Source organism: Akebia trifoliata, chromosome 4 (assembly GCF_017979445.1).
Source record: "Akebia trifoliata isolate Shusen 1 chromosome 4, ASM1797944v1, whole genome shotgun sequence".
Lineage (NCBI taxonomy): Eukaryota > Viridiplantae > Streptophyta > Magnoliopsida > Ranunculales > Lardizabalaceae > Akebia > Akebia trifoliata.
In genome coordinates this window covers 3981751-4000188 of record NC_141378.1, presented here as the reverse complement: position 1 = coordinate 4000188, position 18438 = coordinate 3981751, and the positions used below count along the sequence as shown (strand labels likewise).

General features: G+C 33.2%; 2 protein-coding genes and 1 long non-coding RNA gene across 3 annotated transcripts; 2 read left to right on the top strand and 1 right to left on the bottom strand.

The window, feature by feature from the left end:
* Window positions 1-3385: 3385 nt before the first annotated feature.
* On the top strand, window positions 3386-4224 carry LOC147403084 (uncharacterized). Its single transcript, XM_086437628.1, has 2 exons — window positions 3386-3546; window positions 3629-4224. The coding sequence occupies exons 1-2, from the start codon at window positions 3430-3432 to the stop codon at window positions 4091-4093; spliced, it is 582 nt and encodes a 193-aa protein (XP_086293754.1). The 5' UTR covers window positions 3386-3429; the 3' UTR covers window positions 4094-4224.
* A 1252-nt stretch (window positions 4225-5476) lies between these two features.
* On the top strand, window positions 5477-5920 carry LOC147403083 (uncharacterized). The gene has a single exon (XM_086437543.1). It carries the CDS (start codon window positions 5477-5479, stop codon window positions 5918-5920), a length of 444 nt encoding a protein of 147 aa, XP_086293669.1.
* A 7043-nt stretch (window positions 5921-12963) lies between these two features.
* Window positions 12964-14801, bottom strand: LOC147403082 (uncharacterized). Its single transcript, XR_015177199.1, has 3 exons — window positions 13752-14801; window positions 13506-13668; window positions 12964-13174 (listed from the first exon to the last, which is right to left on the bottom strand). It is a non-coding gene; the product is annotated as an uncharacterized LOC147403082 (long non-coding RNA).
* Between the last annotated feature and the right edge of the window lie 3637 nt (window positions 14802-18438).

Sequence of the window (18438 nt, the reverse complement as noted above, 5' to 3'; positions counted from 1 at the left end):
ATTTTTATAGAGTTTATCTCACTTACTACGATCATAAGTCTTGCAGATTTTTCGCTTTATCATATAAACATTTGAATTGATCGTAACTGAAGATGATGGAAAAGATGACGAAGATCTTGATTAAGGTCTTGTCTCCAAGCAGTAAAAAAGTCTCATAGACGAAGAAAACGTCAGGAGGAATTTGGTGAAGGTAGAGAAGTTGTTAGACTTCAGATAATAAAAATCCTGAATTTCTGGCACAATTTTGATTCTTAGTTGAAAGAATTTTATTCCATTTTCAATGTCCACAACTCCTCTCTCTGTTAAATCTCTATTCCACTGTAGTGGCTACTGGCAGGGTCATTGTAATTAGCATCTTCAATTAAGGGAATCATTAGTCTTTTTTATTTTTATTTTTATTTTTGATGAGATGTTTAGAAATTCCTTGTTAAATTTTGCAATAAGAGATTATGGTTTCCCATGGAGAGGTTTCGTTTGATTTATTTTATTAAATGGGTTATGAATTTGCGAAGAAAGGTTGCGGGAAAAAATTGTCTTTAGCAGTCTAGTGCTCGATTCTTAATGAGTATAATTAGAGATTTTGAATTTTTTTCTTAATATGGTTAATTGTTATAATCATACCCATAGAGTATAATAAAAGAGTTTGGATTCGGTAATTATTTGGTGGGATGTCAATTTGATTAATTCGGATAAATTCATGGTAGTTTAGTAAAAGAATTGGAAAATTTTTGGGGAATATAAAATTTTGAGGGTAATAAGTTAAAATATTTACTATCATATTTTGCAACTAATCGATAATCTTCAAAGAATTTTATGTATTTTAAAAAACTTTAAATAATTTTGTGATTATGAATAGAGTATTTTGAGTTCATGACACTAAAGTTGCAAGGTGTGCGATGGTCATGGTATGTTGTGCAGCGGAGTTGTGAAAGTTTATGTCAAAAACAAAAGAGTAGTGCAGGGGTAACACATGATTTACACTATAATTCTCACAACTTTGACATGGAGATGCACATATAACTGTAGATGTTTTTTATTCGTATTACACCAAAATACATCTACAATTATATGTGCACCTTCCTTCAGACTCACAGTAAATCCTTTGTCAACCCAATCATTAATGCAAACAAAAATGGGAGTTTTTAATAATTAAAAAAGGTTTAAAAATCTTTTGGCTTATCTATGTAATGATACATATCTTTTGGTGGAGAGTGGGATCTAGTTGTGGGGGGATAAAGGTCACCTCAACTGCAGTAACCCATTTTATTTCTTCTCTCTGTCTTTACTCTCATTCATCTCTATCAAATTCATTTTTCAATAATACCCTTTTAACTTTATTATATATATATAGGGGCGGTTCAAGGGTCATATGAGAAAACATATGAAAAAACTTTCGTTTTTCAAAATAAGAGTTAGAGGTTTTGGATTGAGCTGATTTTTTGCAAGGATGGTCACTAGGATGAAAAGATCATCCTCACAAAAAATCAGCTCAATCAGAAATTTCTAAATCCATCAAAAGTGATTTACAAATTAATGATAAAAAATTAATAAAAAATCGACGGTCCACATTCCAAATCACTTTTAATGGGGTTAGAAGTTTCAGATTGGACTGATTTTTTTTTTGTTGATGATCTTCCCATCATAGAGATCATCCTCACAAAAAATCAGCTCAATCCAAAATTTCTAACCCATATTTTAAAATTTTATTAAAAACGAAAGTTTTTACATACGTTTTCTCATATGGCCCTTGAACCTGACCCATATATATTTTGACCTTTTTAACTTTAAAGATTTTTTTTAAAATAATATTCTTTCAAATATTTTATTTTTTCACTTTTACCCATTTAAATCTCAAATTTATTAACTCAGCATCTTTGGCAAAATGTTTCCTACAAACAAAATAAGAAGGTTATTAATAAAAAGATTTGGTTGTTTATGTAAACGACAAAATCTTTTGCAAATAAAATCAAATCTTTGTCACCTCGAAATACTAATTTTTTTAATAACACACCTTCTATATAAACCTTAGGATCATAATACATGAAGCGTGATGTCATGGTTAAGAACTTTTATTCTCTTTTAAGATGAAGACTTCTATATCCATTTTAAATTTGTTTATGGGTAGCATTCGAAAATCAACATTATGGAGCAAAAATTTATCTTTTATGGCTTAAATGCTTTGGTGGATTGGATTAATTTTTTGTGAGGATGATCTCATAACCGATCTCTACGGTGAGGATATCCCCCTCACAAAAATCAGTCCAATTTGAAACATCTAACCCCATCAAAAGTGGTTTAAAAATTAATGATAAAAAATTAATGATTCATAATTCTAAGTCACTTTTGATGAGGTTAGAAGTTTCAGATTATGTTGATTTTTGTAAAGGTGATATCTTCATCGATCTTTACGACGAGGAGATCATCCTTGAAAAAAATTCAATCCAATCTAAAATTTCTAACCCCATCAAAAGTGGTTTACAAATTAACAGTAAAAAATCGACGGTCTACAATTCTAAATCACTTTTGATGAGGTAAAAGTTTCAGATTGAGTTGGTATTTTGTGAGGATGATTTCTTTATTATAACGATCAACCTCACAAAAAAATTAGCCCAATCCAAATTTTTTGAATCATATAAGATAAAGGCGTTGGTGGTTGAATGTTACCCTTTGCTTATTTATGATTGTTGTTTGTGGTATTTCATGTTAATTGTAGATAGCATTGTAGGGAATCCAGTCAAACTACCTTCAACTATGGTTTTTACATACTTTCCGCTTTGTTGTCTAAGAATGCCATTATTCTTAACAACGACATACTGCACAATGTGCTTAGCTTGAGTGTACCCATGCGAACAAGTCCCGTCGTCATCACCACCAACCATCGGCTGGCTTCTTTAATACTTTTCAGCCATTATCTTCTCCAAGTTGTGGCACGTAATACTACTCTTGTCCACCTCCATCGCAGTCGACGTAGTTTTCTCATAGTTTGTGGTATTTTTTATTTAATTTTTAATTTTAAGGGGAAACAATAATTTAGCTATTTGTGTTATTATCATTTGTTAAATACAAATTAGCTTGATCTTTCATGTTTTACTTTAGTCATCCGTGACTAAATTGGCTAATTGTAAGCCCAGCAGCAGATCTATTGGGCTAGGGTCGGGTTCCAGTTGATTTTCGGGCAACTATACCTTTTAAGGTCTCAAATACTGACCGTCGGATCTCTATAATAGATGATCAGAAATACCTTTCCAAACGGGATCCGTTACTCTCAAAACAATCCAATGATATTTCGCCACGTCATTGTTTTTTTTGTTTGTTTTGTTTTGTTTTGTTTTGTTTTGGTTTGGTTGTTGTGATACTTATAAATTCTGCCCAACTCAATTCCAATTTGAAATTTGTTCTCCTTGCGTTTCCCTCCAAATTAAAAAAAAAATGGCGAAAGCAACCGCGCCTGTATCAGCAAAGTCGAAGCCCATTTCAGAAAAAAAGCCAAAAGCCAACACCAAGACAACGAAGATCCCTTCACCCCTCCATCCTCCTTACTTTCAGGTTCTTTTCTCTTCTCGATTTCTTCAATTTCGTTCAAATTTTGTGTTTTAAAAAAAATAAAAAATTGTATGATGTGTTACAGATGATAACTGAGGCAATATCTTCGTTGAAAGATCGAACGGGTTCGAGCCAACAAGCCATCGCCAAGTTCATCGAGGAGAAATACAAAACTGGACTCCCCCCAAATTTCAAGAAATTATTATCAATCCAATTGAAGAAATTCGCCAAATCAGAGAGGCTGGTGAAGGTCAAGAACTCGTTTAAGATCTCTCCAACTGAAAAAGTGAATTTGGTCAGTCTTGAAGTCATGGAAAAGCTGAAAAAGAAGAAAACCGAAGAGGATACAAAGAAGCTGATTAAGACGAAGAGAGTGAGTAAGGTTTCAACTCCAGAGACTAAAAAGGTCTCAAAGGCGAAGAAAGCGGTGAAGGCAGAGAAGATTAAGTCACTCAAACAAGTTAAGACTCCAGATTGTTTGAAGAAGGTTTCGTCACCTAAGAAAAAGGCTTTGAAGTTGAAGCCTGCAACTAAGAAAACTAGGGTTTAAAGAATTATGTTTTTGTTTTTCTCTGTAAATGGGTCTTCGTTGTGTTTCCTTTTTTCGTTTGTAGATTTACTTATCTTTCGAAGCGTAGTAGATGCAGCTTTACAGCCTTAAATGATAGTTAAATGGATGCATTTCTTTAATTCCAGCTCTTGCAATCTAATGGCAGATTATTTGCAATTAGAAAGCTGAATTTCAAATAATTTTGATTAATAATTGAATTGATTTCCACATACTCTTTGTTCAGGCTGATCTTTTTTTAAGCAAATTTGGTATGTACCTACCTAAGATAACGTTCCATCAAACATTACAAAACAAATTTCAGTAAATAATTGTTGAATATTACAAAATCGATTTGATAAATGCAATTGGAGGTGTTAGGGGTTATGAGAGAGTTTGGTTCAATAGGTATTTATTAAAATTATTTTAGAATTTATGATTGGTATATATTGAATTTATTTTGTTATATTTGATATGAAACCTACCAAGTCGGTTAAAATAAATTCGATCGAATTTATCAAAAAGTCTGTTAACCTACCAAGTCTAAATTTATCGAATAAAATTTTTAAAGGTTTTGATTCAAAATCGTAGTTTTAAAGGTTTTAATAGTGTTTTTCCCATGTTTTTTTTATGATTAAATATAATGGAGGAATCAACTTTTTAGGTGACAAAGTAATAACATAGTCCTCTATATTTATTTGAGATTATATTTTAATTTTTAAAATTGATTATTTGTCCCTTGACTTTAATGTTTTTCTTTAAATCGATGGAACAGTAACCTCAATATCCTCATTATGACATTATCACCACCATCATTATTACCAGCACCTGTATATCATTACCTTTACGATCACCATCACCACCACCAATTTCATCATTTTCATCAATGTTAACATCACTGTCATATTACCAAATTTTTGAAATAAGATAGATGATACATGTATGAAGCATACAGGCCGCAAAATTTTAATTTATTAAATTTTTTGCAATCCAAAATCAAATAAAACTCAAATTTTTTATAAATTGAATTTTTGTCGTATTTCGACTTGCTAGGCACTTTGCCTTTAACAAACCAAACGGACGGTTGATTTCAGCTGATGCATCAATTCTGGTGTTAGTGGGCCCAGAGAGTTAGTTAATTGGTAATTCTTTGGATGACATCAAACATTTTACTTTGCGTGGAATATCAAAATTTCCAGAAAATTACAAAAAGTCAGGAAAACGCTTCCCCGTGAGGGGAAGTGCAGTGGAGTGGCTATAATTAAATGCACCCACCAACCGTCTTATCTATATTAAAATCGACCATCTCGATTCATTAAAAACCCACCACCCACCCACCCAACTCTCTCTCTCTCTCGTTCTCGCTCTCGCTCTCGCTCTCTGAGGATGGAAGGCTTCTCTTCTAAATTTTACAAGGGCATCGAAGGGTACTGGAGGAAAAAAGATTACGCGCGCCTTCGTGGATCCAATAGGCGTCGCAAGAACCGGGTCGAAGTCGCCACTTTGGGATCGAACCGGAGGAGACGGTTTTGGCGGATCAAGATCACGCCTAAACTCCGGTTCTTCAACTTCGGTTCTCCCAAGAAGTTCTTCATACGTCTTCGAGATGCGTACGTTAATATGATGCTGGGATTCGCCAATTCTAGGGCTTTTAACAGCGGGTTTGGTGGTGGAGATAATGGTTCAGTCGGATATGGGTTTGGTAAGATCCCACTAAAGGAATATGATGAGAAGGTGATCATCGAGATCTACAAATCGTTGATGGCGCAGGGACAGTTGGTGCCTCGCGATGCAGGGATTCCAAGGGGGACTATCGCTTGTCGCCACTAAAGGAATTATTATCGGTGATCTATTATTTTTCCGTCGTATTTTTGTTTTGTTTTTCTCAATTGTAAATTATTAGAAAATTTCCATTTTCTACGAAAAAATGTTATAATTAAACGAATAAAAGAAATCGACAAACCGATTGATTTTAGGGCCATGAGTGGATAGAAGGAAGCGGATCCTCTCTTATCCGTTGGATCTGTGCTACAGGAACCGTGTGGTACAGAGGTGGAATGGAGTAAACAAACTTATATGTGTCGGTGGACCCAAAATATGATACCACGTGGCACTGAAAGGAATCTGGTTTTAGATGGCTATTGAGCATTCCAGCTCTATCTCACGTTAACTATCTTTCTCACATTAACTATCTTTTAATTTAAGAGTCGTGTTGGACTACCATTGACTATCTTATAATTTATTTAAGAGTCGTGTTGGAGTAACATTGAAATTAACATCCTTTGGGACGAGACGCTTATTACTCGTATTTGGATTCATGGTTTTTAAATTCGGTATCGCGTCTCGTCTCGTTCAATTCCGATATCGAGTTGTCTCGGACAAATTTTTCGATACTTTTGAGACGTCTCGTGAGATAGCTCAAAAAATATAACGTGAGACATAAAACTCAGTCAAAAAAATCACTTTGTGACTTGGTCTCATTCAATTCAAATATCGAGTTAACTCGAACGATACGTCTTGATCTCGGACAAGTTTAAAAATCATGATCTGGATGAAAAATCACACCCGGTACATTTAAAACGATGTCAATTTGAATGCTACTTCATCATTTTTCCTTTTTTTAATATATATAACTAACAGTCAAAATTAAGGGACTGGTAGTTTGCGCTTATTTTCAGCATTTAATGCTGAAAATAAAATTTTAACACTTTTTGTCAAATCAATATACTTGTTTAGTCCATATTTTCAATACTTATGACTGAAAAATAAGTGAAAAAAATTAAATGACGTTGGATCACTTATTCATTAAAATGGTAAGCACTAGTCTTTTTTGACACGGACAAGTGTGCCCTTATCCTTAAAAGGACCTCACAAATTAATAAGACAATCTACATCATAGTTGAATTTCGTAATAAGCTATTTTTTGATGAGGATGATCTCTACAATAAAAGGATCATCTTCGCCAAAAATCAACCCATTCCAAAACTTATAATCCCATTAAAATAAGTTCAAGAATTGTAAATCTTCTAATATTTTTTTTTTTTGGAAATCAATTTTGATGTTGTTAGAAATTTCGGAATGAGCTGATTTTTGGTAAGGATAATCCTTAGATCATATAGATCATCCTCATAAAAAATCATCTCATTCCAAAAAATTTAACCCATATAAGACAAAAAAATTTGGCTATGTTGTGGGTTGTCCTTATTAATTTGTGGGGTGCTTATATAATTATCCATCGTTCATTTTCATCGAAAATTATTCATCCAAAATTAAGATCTTTCATCTTTGAAATAAGATGATAGGATGCTCAAAATCTTACAACGAAATAGAAGATCATGCGTGTTGTATGAATATATTTAAATTTGGATGAATAAGTTATTATCTTGTAATTTAAAATTTAGGTACAATGAATTGTGTATGTAATTTAGAATATTAAAACATATTGTCTTTTACATTTATATTCTTTTTATTATGTGTGATGTGAATTAATAGTTAAAACAATCAAATAGAATATATTGTGATTGATAATAATATCATAATTATTTTATCAGTTTCAATAGTAACTAACAAACAATATTCTGTGATTACAATGTTTAATTTGAATTAGTTCAATGCAATTCAAACAGACAACATTCTCAACACTTGAATTCAACGCTTATACAATTTCAATAATTATAGTCTTTCAACACTTATTTGTTCAATTTAATAAATGACCCCTAAGATCATTTTAATGACTTAATTCCGAATTTATAATTTAAAAGTACACCCTCTTTCAATGAATATTTGAGATATCCCTGTGTTTTTTAAATAATGACATGCCCCCCTAGATTCTAGTTTTCTATAAAAAATTAGAAATTAACATAAAATGACCTAAAAACACACTCATCTTCAACTTCTATCATAAAATTGTTGAACCTCCCACCAGGCCAAGTATCATTTTTAACCTGGAAAAAACTTCTTGTCTCTTCTACTAGATTTTTAGACTATATGTATTTTCACCTTCAAAGCTCACAAACAAGTTGTGACTTTGTGAAAGTTTAAAAACATCGATTTTTTCCAAGATGTTAAAGAAAAATAAATAAATATGAGATTAAATAAGTTAAAAATACATATCCTGAGTTAATATTAGATTTTTTTTATATTAATTTTCTTGAGTAGATTGAGGCCAAGGGGGCATATGCCAATTCATCAATTTGAGTGCAAAAGTGATTTACATAATTTAAAGAGTCGTGATAATCTAACGCCCACATCAAAGAACCGTAGATCATTTGCATCGTGATACACAAGAAAATATTTATGATTCTACATATTCTGAAGCAAATGATCTACGATTCTGTAATGGGGGCGTATGCCGGGGGGGGGGGGGGGTCAGAAAATCATTATTCAAATTTAAAAACACAGGAGGTATCTCAAAATTTACCAAAAGGTGAAGGGATGTGTCTAAGGCTATCAATTCAATTACGCTCACTAGTTAGGCTTACTTGAGAAAACGAAGATTAGTGAGGGTTAGATTCAAAAATTCTGAACACATTGAATTTGGATAAGGTTAAGACCTAAAAATGCCCACCCCACTAGTATATTGTAGGAAAAATTACTTAAAGGACCTTGGCACATAATTTTTTTTTCTAAATAGTCTCTAAGTTTTGGGCGGTCTCTTAATAAGTTCATTTAGGAAATTTTTCTTTTTCTTAATAGTCTTTGGACCTCATCTTACGTTATAATATTTTTGAAATATCCAAACTACCATTTTTCTCATCTTCACATAATTAGGGTTTTCAATAGCGATTACGATTATTTTTGATGATTTTTTTTTTATGGTAAATGACGATTGGAGAATGATGCTCTTAATTTTGAGTTTTTAGATTTATTTTTTTGATTTATTTCAATGATTTATAAATATAAAAAAATGAAGAACAAAATTGAGATTTTAAAATTTCTAATGATTACGTTGTAAATTTTTTTTTACAACTATGATTAATGCATTATTGGTAATTCAAGGAGATTTACCTAATATCGAAGTCAAAAAAGAAAAAGAAAAAGGAAAAACTCTAGATCACATTTAAAGTGTTGAGTTCATCACTTTTTATTGTTTAGTTCAACATTTTCATTGTCGAACACTCACCACTTTTTATCATCTAGTTCAATATTTTTATTGTCGAGTTCAATAATTTTTTTTTATTAAAATATTATCCAATTTAATAAAAATTAAATATGACTTAAAAGCATCAAGTTCATTAATAATTATTCTTAAACTCAATAAGTAATTTGGATATTTCAAAAATATTATATCATGAATCATTCATAAAGAAAAAATTTACTAAATGGACTATTTAGATATGAGTCATCCTCACCAAAAATCAGCCCATTCCAAAACTTCTAACTCATGTTTTGAAAAATGTTTTGCCAAAAAGTTGGTCATTGAACGCTATCCTTTAGATATATATATATATATATCAAAGTGTTAAATACATGATAATTTATAAAATAACTAAAATATTTTTTAAAATGAAAGTTTTATTGTCATCTCTAATCTTTTTCCAATTAAATGGAAATCACAACCTAATTTTGAAGGAAAACCATTTCAATTAACTTCAAAATGTGTAAAATTTAATAAAATCAATCCAAATTCATTAGGAAAAAACTTGAACTTAATTAGGCTCAACGGTGGCATAGGACTGGTCTAGAGTATAATCGACACCTTTAGGATTGGTTTAGGTTAGAATAAAGTTAGGCCAGTTTGACCCGAGCCTACCCGTTGACAAACTTTAAATATCTCTCTCGTTTTTTTTTTGTGTTGTTTTTTGATTGGTAGAATCTCTCTGCAGGTTGTTGAAGATTTGTTTCCTTTTTCAAAAGAGTAATGAGTTCAATATGTCGTGGCGGTTGGAGATTCCTTTCAAAAGAGTAATAATGAGTTCTCGCTGCCAGTGCAAGAGGCTTACGTCATTATATGCACCCAATTAAATAGACTAGGGCCCACAAAATGATAAAGCAGGATGGATCTGGTAATTGTGATTGGGGTGATTGGATGTTTGATAAAGAGTAGTTTAAGCTTATAAAAATAAGATGGAAGGAAGTTGGTTGTACTTGGGGGGTTAATTGTGCCATATTATTATCACTAACAACTTGATAAAGACAAAAAGGAATCATTAAGACTTGTTCCACAGTTAAACAAAACATCAAGATTTGTTATGAATCTCAAGAGATTTTTTTTTTGGGCCGATGAATGAGTCTTAGTAAGACATAACAAATCTTGAGATTTTGTTTTGATGGTGGATAAGCATATAAGGTTTTTATTATTATTATTATTAAATAAATAAGATTAGTCGGACTCTGTTATTATTTAGGATGTTTTAGACAAACCCTTGAATGTATTGTCAAGTGTTTGAGACACATATTAACATAACCTTGGGTTGTTAGTCTCACACACAGAAGATAACAGTGTTATATTGTCTGGTTGATAAGATTAAGACGAAAAAGTTTACTAATTAGAAATAAATCTCTCACGTGGGATCCATTAAGTAATTTTTTTTAAATATAATTAAAATTTCAAATAGGGTAGGACATAATCATGTTAAAGTGTGAATTACTGTATTTTATTAGATAGATACATAGATCGTGTGAGAATAACATTAAGATGTGGGAAAATAATTTTCTTAGAGAGTAAGATGGAAAAACATTTTCTTTTAGGGAGAAAATAAGTTTTACTGAAAAAAAAATGATTTTTTACACAAAAAAAAAAAACCTAAGAGTTCATTTATCAAAATCATTTTTATGCAAAATCATACATATCCTCAACGTGAAGAGTGTTCAAAGGTTGAATTTTCACTCGGATCAAGATGACTATATTAATTAATTAATTAATTATTTAATATTACAATCCTACTTGGTGAGGTTGACACCTCTTTGGAATGGACTTTTAACCATATCTGACAATGTGACGCAAAAGGCGGCGAATGCAACCTAAACAAGCAGCAAATTAATAGAAAAATATTTGATACTGATTCGGGTCGATCACAACGTTAGCTTGAATGAACATGCAAGTAGAAAATTATAAAAAAACCAAAACGAAAGTTAATTAAGATGATAAGAGCCGATATGAGCACATGAATAATATAAGATTCATTAAGTATTGATCGGATATACACCTCCTTATGTCTATGGGTCATCAATAAACCAGTTAACTTAGGTGATAAAATCCATGGATCGATATAAGTTCAAGTCGATACCACCAGTATCTAGTTATTAATCCCATTAAAAATAGATTTATTACTTAAAAAAATAATAAAAAATAATACAATTTTCTTTATTAAATATTTATTATCTCCTTTAAGCAGTTGGTATCAAGAAATTGGAGTTCATTTTTTTCATGAAAAAGGTCTTGTCTTCAGCATTATGATTGATTCGATCAAAATAAATAATTGGTAAAATATATTTTTTATTTGGTAAAGATAAATTATTAACTGATAAATAACTTTAATAAGAGGTTTCTAAAGATCTATTATCTATATTTAGAGTCAAATGATGAAATAATGAAGACTTTCTCTCCATTAACAATAACCACAATTTTAAAACTAGGCATCGGTGCTTCCTATATATATATATATTTTTTAAATTATTAAAATTCGAATTAGTATTTTGATTTATTATTATTATCATTATTTTGCTTTTGAAAATTTTCAATGTTCATTACTTGCTGCTGGTAAATCAATTTGGAAAATTTTAATTTTTGTCATTACAAGCTTCTCGTCGGAATCTATATTTAAATATAGTGATATCTATAACTAACTATCACTTTTAATTGTAAGATTGATATTTAAGTAAATTTATAATCTTTTGTATTAACCTGCAACAGAAGCATTAAGGGAAATTAAAAAAATCATTGTAGCTATTTTCAGTTGCCATTGCAAATTTTGTTTATAGTTTTAAATGAAATCATATAATTGATCATTAAGATAATAAGTGATTTAGATATACCCCTCCACCTTTTGGTGAATATTTGAGATACCCTCTATATTTTAAATTAAACTGATAACATACCCCCTTGACCTCAGTCTTTTCAGATAGGTTAATAGGAAATGACTCAAATTCCCTTGTTTTCAACCTTAGCCAAAGCCTGTGATTTTTCTTCTCGAAACAACTCATCTTCAATCTTAAGATTGTAACTAACTCATCCTTTAACAATAAGATATCTACGGAAGTAAAATGATAAGGCAATGTATACGAGCATAACATGCATCACACATGCCCTTTCCACGTACTTATTCATAAAACCAACTTAACCATTGCTTTAAGGTTCAACACTGTTAACTTTAATTTGTTTTTAATTCAAAATCTTGGTTGACAGATATTGAAAACGTATTTTTCATTCTGATAAAAATGCATTTAATATGACAGGAGAATAATCATGGTTTTTGAATGTTCACTCTCCTATATATTTAATTTGTGTCAATGCTCAGAGTAAGATGAAAAAACACAAAGTCATCCTAAAATATGGTGGAGGTAATATATTATAAAATACAACTTTAAAAACTTCAACAATTGATATGGTGTTACTCTACCCAACATCGCATGGAGTGATAGGATTCGTTTATCCGACCCGACCCAAATCAACACCATCAATAACCCTTTAATTTTATAATGAATTATAGCACTTAATTACTTTTAAATAAATTGTATTTCTAATTAAATCAAAATAATATCTGTCTTGTTATTGACCTGGACTAAGATGTTGGAGTCAATTGAACTAATTTATGAACTAATCAAAACTGCAAACCCACGCACCATTCATTATCCCACTCCCATAGACTTCTTCCATTTTGGGTTGTTCTAATTAGGACATTTTGATTAAAAGATCACGTAAGTAATCATCAGTACATGACTTGGGAGAAAAAAACTGAAATTTGAAAGACATTTCAGGTATGTAGAGGCACGATCAACATGAATGATAGTTTCACAACCCAATTCATCAAATCAGTACTTGTTTACAATCAAAATGTTGCATATATATATATATATATACCTTTACACAATGCAGATGATTTCTCCTCCCTTCAGCCTACAGTCTTCTTTGGAAACCTGATTCTTTTAGAACAAAAAATAAAAAATAAAAAAAATTCAGAAGTGAAAGTATTAGTATGCAAAAATAGGTAAAGTATAAACAATTGAATTGACTCCTCCTCAATTGAAATGGAGAAAGAATAGTTTCAACTGTAAGAGTAAGAGTAACCATGTTGTAATGGAGAGATCATGACAACTCAAACATTTAAACATTATACCCATGAAAGTTAAAGTTGTCATGCTCCCTCCTTGCTGTAGTAGAACATAAAAAATTGTGAGATGAAATACAGTTGCTTGCTATCCGCTACAATTGAAAGAGAAAAATATAAGATGACTGAATCACATAAAAACTGACCTGGGTTAGAAGTTCACTCATGAGATCATCCTGATCTAAATTTGTCTTCTCACCACTACAATCATTCGTGTTTTCGAATTTTATCCTTAACGAATTGTCCATGTTATGGATTTTCCTAATGCTTTTTGTTTTCACATTTTCTTCTTTTCTAGTGATGGATGGTCTGCAACAAAAAAAAAAATAGATGTATTACTATTGTTCTGTCAAGTCCTCTAGTTATACAAAACACAGGGTTAAACAAAATACCTTGATAACCTAAAACTGGTGAAGAGGGATTGAAGCTGGCCATGGTATTACTATTTTGAAACGGGTCATACAGCTGTATTACTCTCCAATGCAAGTGTCATATGGACTCTTAAAAAAGAAATATATTAAAAACTATGTTATATATTTGACATTATTTTTAAAATATCTCAAAATTTCCCAATTGTCTTTTCTGTTTGAAAAAGTGTATTTTAAATTATTATTTTTACCAAACTCTTATTAAACGCATAAAAAAAGTATTTTTATTATTATTATGGAAAATGTTGGAATAACACAAACAGAGATACGGGTGACAAAAATGATGTGGGGCGTGCACATGACCGTAGATGCTTTTTACTCGTATCTCACGGAAAAGCAACTATCATTATGTGCGCTCCACCACATCATTTTGTCACTTTTGTGTCTCCATTTGTCACCCCAACACTACTCCTTTTTTTATTATTTATGTTACCAAATTGTCATTTAAAACATATCAATAACATTATTTTAACTGAAGTATTGGGGAGGTATGTGTTAAATATGATATAATTTTTTTTTTCACTTTTATTGTTTAAAAAAGAGAATTGGAAGAGGCAGATATAGCATTGCTATTGGAGATGCTCTAAGATTTAAATTGTCTTTATCTTGAACTCCAGTTATATGGTCTTTTATTTTCTCCCCAAAACCAGTCATCTTCAACTTTAAGATTTGTCTTCTTCAATCTTCCAAACTCAAGAACAAGATAAGGATTTTGGGAAAATACTAGACAATTGATTTCTAGGTATAAAATAAGTTTTTTTCAAATAATTGAAACCGATATATTGCAGAATTGGTTGAAGAGCTTCAAGATGGTAATGGGTTTTTCTTCTAAAGTTTGAAGTCTGATGGATTGAAAGAAATTGAACTGATTTAAAAGCTTGAGAAAGATGAACTTATTTTTTAGAATAAAATCATGAGTTTTCTTCAAGTTTTGAAGCCAAAGGACTAAAGCTAAGATTGACTAGGTTACAGAACTTAAAGATGATCAATTTTTAGAAAAAATAGTTACATTGCATTCTTATAATTAGAAGTCAATAATTAGTTATAAAAGCTAATTTTACATGTTAATGCAAAAATAAATTAAATAGAATATCAATCTTATAATTAGAAGTCAAAATAATTATACATATAATTAGAAAAAAAAAATGGATTTCAGCAAGAAACTCGTTATGAAATTGCTTTTTTCTCCTAATTGACTTACCAACAGCAAGTAAAGAGCATTGAAAATTTTCAAAAGCAAAATAAAAATACAAATGCTGATTCAAATTTTAACGGGAAAGAAAGGGTCATGTTCTGGTCACTCCTAAAGAATGACTCAAGAGAAAACACATGATCCCGACTTTGCAAACACAAAATCTGTAAAGATCTTATTTGATTGAGAATTCTTAGATAGTTATTACAAATACCCCAATAGGGTATTTATAGGTATTACAAGAATAATCTAGAAAGTCTCAATTATCCTATTCTAGAAGTTTGTAAGAATATTCTAGAAAGTCACAACTATCCTAATCTAGAATATTATAAGAATAATCTAGAAAGTCTCAACTATCCTAATCTAGAAGATTACATGATTAATCTAGTAAGTCAAGAATATTCAAGAATAATCCGGAGATATCCTATTAGGCCCCCTCAAGATGGTGATCCAGAGGAAACACCAATCTTGAAAACTAAGTCACGCAGTCGAGTCCGAGAAAGAGGCTTTGTAAGAGCGTCGGCAAGCTGATCATTGGAAGAAACATGGGACACGCGAAGCATAGAGCGTTGAACAAGATCCCGGACAAAATGATAATCAATGGAGATGTGCTTCATGCGAGAGTGAAAAATGGGATTAGCACAAAGGTACGTTGCACCAATGTTATCACTATAAATAACTGGTGGCGAGGGGAGTGAGACCCCAAGTTCAGCAAGTAGAGACCTAACCCACTGAACTTCCGATGCAGCAGAGGCAATTGCTCTGTACTCAGCTTCAGTAGAGGAGCGGACGACAGAGCGCTGCTTCTTCGAGCTCCACGAGATGGGATTAGGACCAAGAAAGAGAACATAGGCCCCTGTAGATGTGCGATCATCAGAATTCCCTGCCTAGTCAGCATCGGTGAAACAGTGAAGGGACAGAGAAGAGCTGGCACGAAGGCGAAGTCCAAGATCACGAGTACCGTTTAGATAGCGGAGTAGACGCTTGGCAGCACCCCAATGACGTTCAGACGGTGCATGCATAAATTGTGAGAGTTTGTTAACTGCGAAGGCAATGTCTGGGCGCGTGACAAGCAGGTACTGAAGACTTCCAATAACCTGTCGATACAAAGTGGCATCCGTGGGGGGAGAGCCATCATAAGGTGAAAGTATAGTACCAACTACAAGAGGTGTCTGAACCGGTTTAGAAAAGAGCATGTTGTGTCGCGCAAGTAAGTCCACAATGTACTTCCGTTAGAACAGGAAGCATGAGTTTTTGTGCGAGAGAACTTCGATACCGAGAAAGTAAGATAACGATCCCAAGTCTTTGATAGAGAACCGGGCAGCCAACTAATCAATGACACGAGAAACAAAAATAGTATCGCTACCCGTGATAATTAAGTCATCAACATACACCAGGAAGTAAGCAGTGAGACCATTGTGGTTGAACACAAAGAGAGACGTGTCCGACTGGGCATGAACAAAGCCCAATTGAAGCAAAAAGCTACGAAGTTCTTGATACCACGCCCGAGGTGCTTGCTTAAGACCGTAGATGGCTTTCTTTAGTTTGCAAACATAAGAGGGAAAATTGGCATCAATAAAGCCAGGTGGTTGTGCCATATAGACCTCTTCATCAAGATGACCATGAAGGAAAGCATTATTGACGTCAAGTTGCCGAAGAGCCCAACCGCGTGACAGTGCCAGACTCAGAACAAGACGAACAGTAGTGGGCTTAACAACCGGGCTGAAAGTGTCATAGTAATCAATGCCGGGTCGTTGGTGAAAACCTTTGGCAACAAGGCGAGCTTTGTATTTGTCAATAGATCCATCAGGATTGCGCTTGATTCGAAACACCCATTTACAACCAACTATATTTTGCGAGCCACTAGAAGGAACAAGGTCCCACGTACCATTCCGAAGGAGGGCATCAAACTCAGTGGACATAGCAGAGCGCCATCGTGGATTAGCAAGGGCTTGAGTTACACTTGTGGGTTCAAAGTCAATAGGTGGATGGGAAGAGATAAAACAATACTTGGGATTCGGCTTGTGAATGTTATTTTTGGAGCGGGTGAGCATAGGGTGGCTATTGGAGACGGGTCTGGGCAAGGTGGAAGTGATAGGGGGAATGGGAGAGACAAAGGAAGAGCTCGATGGTGAGGAATCATCATTGGAGGCCGTGAGCGAGACCGAGGATGAGGGTTCATCATTGAGCAAGAGAGACGAACTGGCCGCACCACCACGTGAGGTAGACGGGGCTTTAAAGAAAAGAGAAGAAGATGACGAAGGACTCGAGGGTGGGACAGATGAGACGGGTATGGAAAATGGAAAAACGTCTTCGACGAACTCAACATGACGAGAAGTAAATATTTTGGAAGAAGATTGATCATAGCAGATATATGCACTTTGTGTTAAAGAGTAGCCTAGAAAGACACAAGCACGAGATCGAGGTTCCAATTTATGAGCGGTATACGGACGCAACCATGGGTAACACTGACAGCCAAAGACACGAAGCTTTTGAAATTAGGGGGATGACCAACAATTTTTCAAATGAAGACATCATGGAGAGATTGGTTTTAGGCATGCGGTTAATGAGGTAGGTAGCTGTGGCAAAAGCAAAGGGCCAAAAAGTAAGGGGGATGGACGCATGATGGAGGAGAGTGAGACCGGTATCGACAATATGACGGTGTCGACGTTCTGAAAAGCCATTGTGTTCGGGAGTATGTGGAGGTGTTGTGAGATGTGTAATCCCACTAGATGCAAGAAAGGAACAGAGTGCAATATATTCCCCCCCGTTGTCTGTGTATAAGGTAACTATTTTAGTTTTGAAGTAGTTTTCCACAAGAGACTTAAATTTGACAAAGGTTTCAAGAACATCTGCTTTTCGTCTTAGAGGATATAACCATATGTACTTAGTAAAGTGGTCAACAAAAACAACATAATACTTAAATCCATCAACGGAGAGAATAGGAGAAGACCACACATCAAAAAAAATTAATTCAAGGGGTGTTGAAGATGAAAGGGTAGATTCATAAAATGGAAGCTTGTGACTTTTATTAATTTTGCAAGAATTACAAGAAAAGTTTGATAGAAGACGGGAAGATAAAGAAAGGACATTAGATGAGGCTAAATGACGAATAATTTTGTGGGATGGGTGACCAAGACGGGAATGCCACAAAGACAGGGAGTGAGGGACAGACAAGAGAGCACGTGGTGGAGCTGACGAGCCCATCGTGACCGGCCAATAATAAACTCCGTCCTTATGCGGTCCTTGGAGAAGAAGGGCCCCCGTTTGACGATCCTTCACCTGAAAGCCAGACATGGAAAAGACAACAACAACATTGTTAGTGTTACATAATTGTGAGACAGAGATAAGATTTTTTGTCATAGTTGGAACACAAAGAGTATTTGGGAAGGATAATGAGGATGAAGTGGGTAGATTTAGGGAGCCAGTATGAGTGATGACCAGGCCTTTCCCATTACC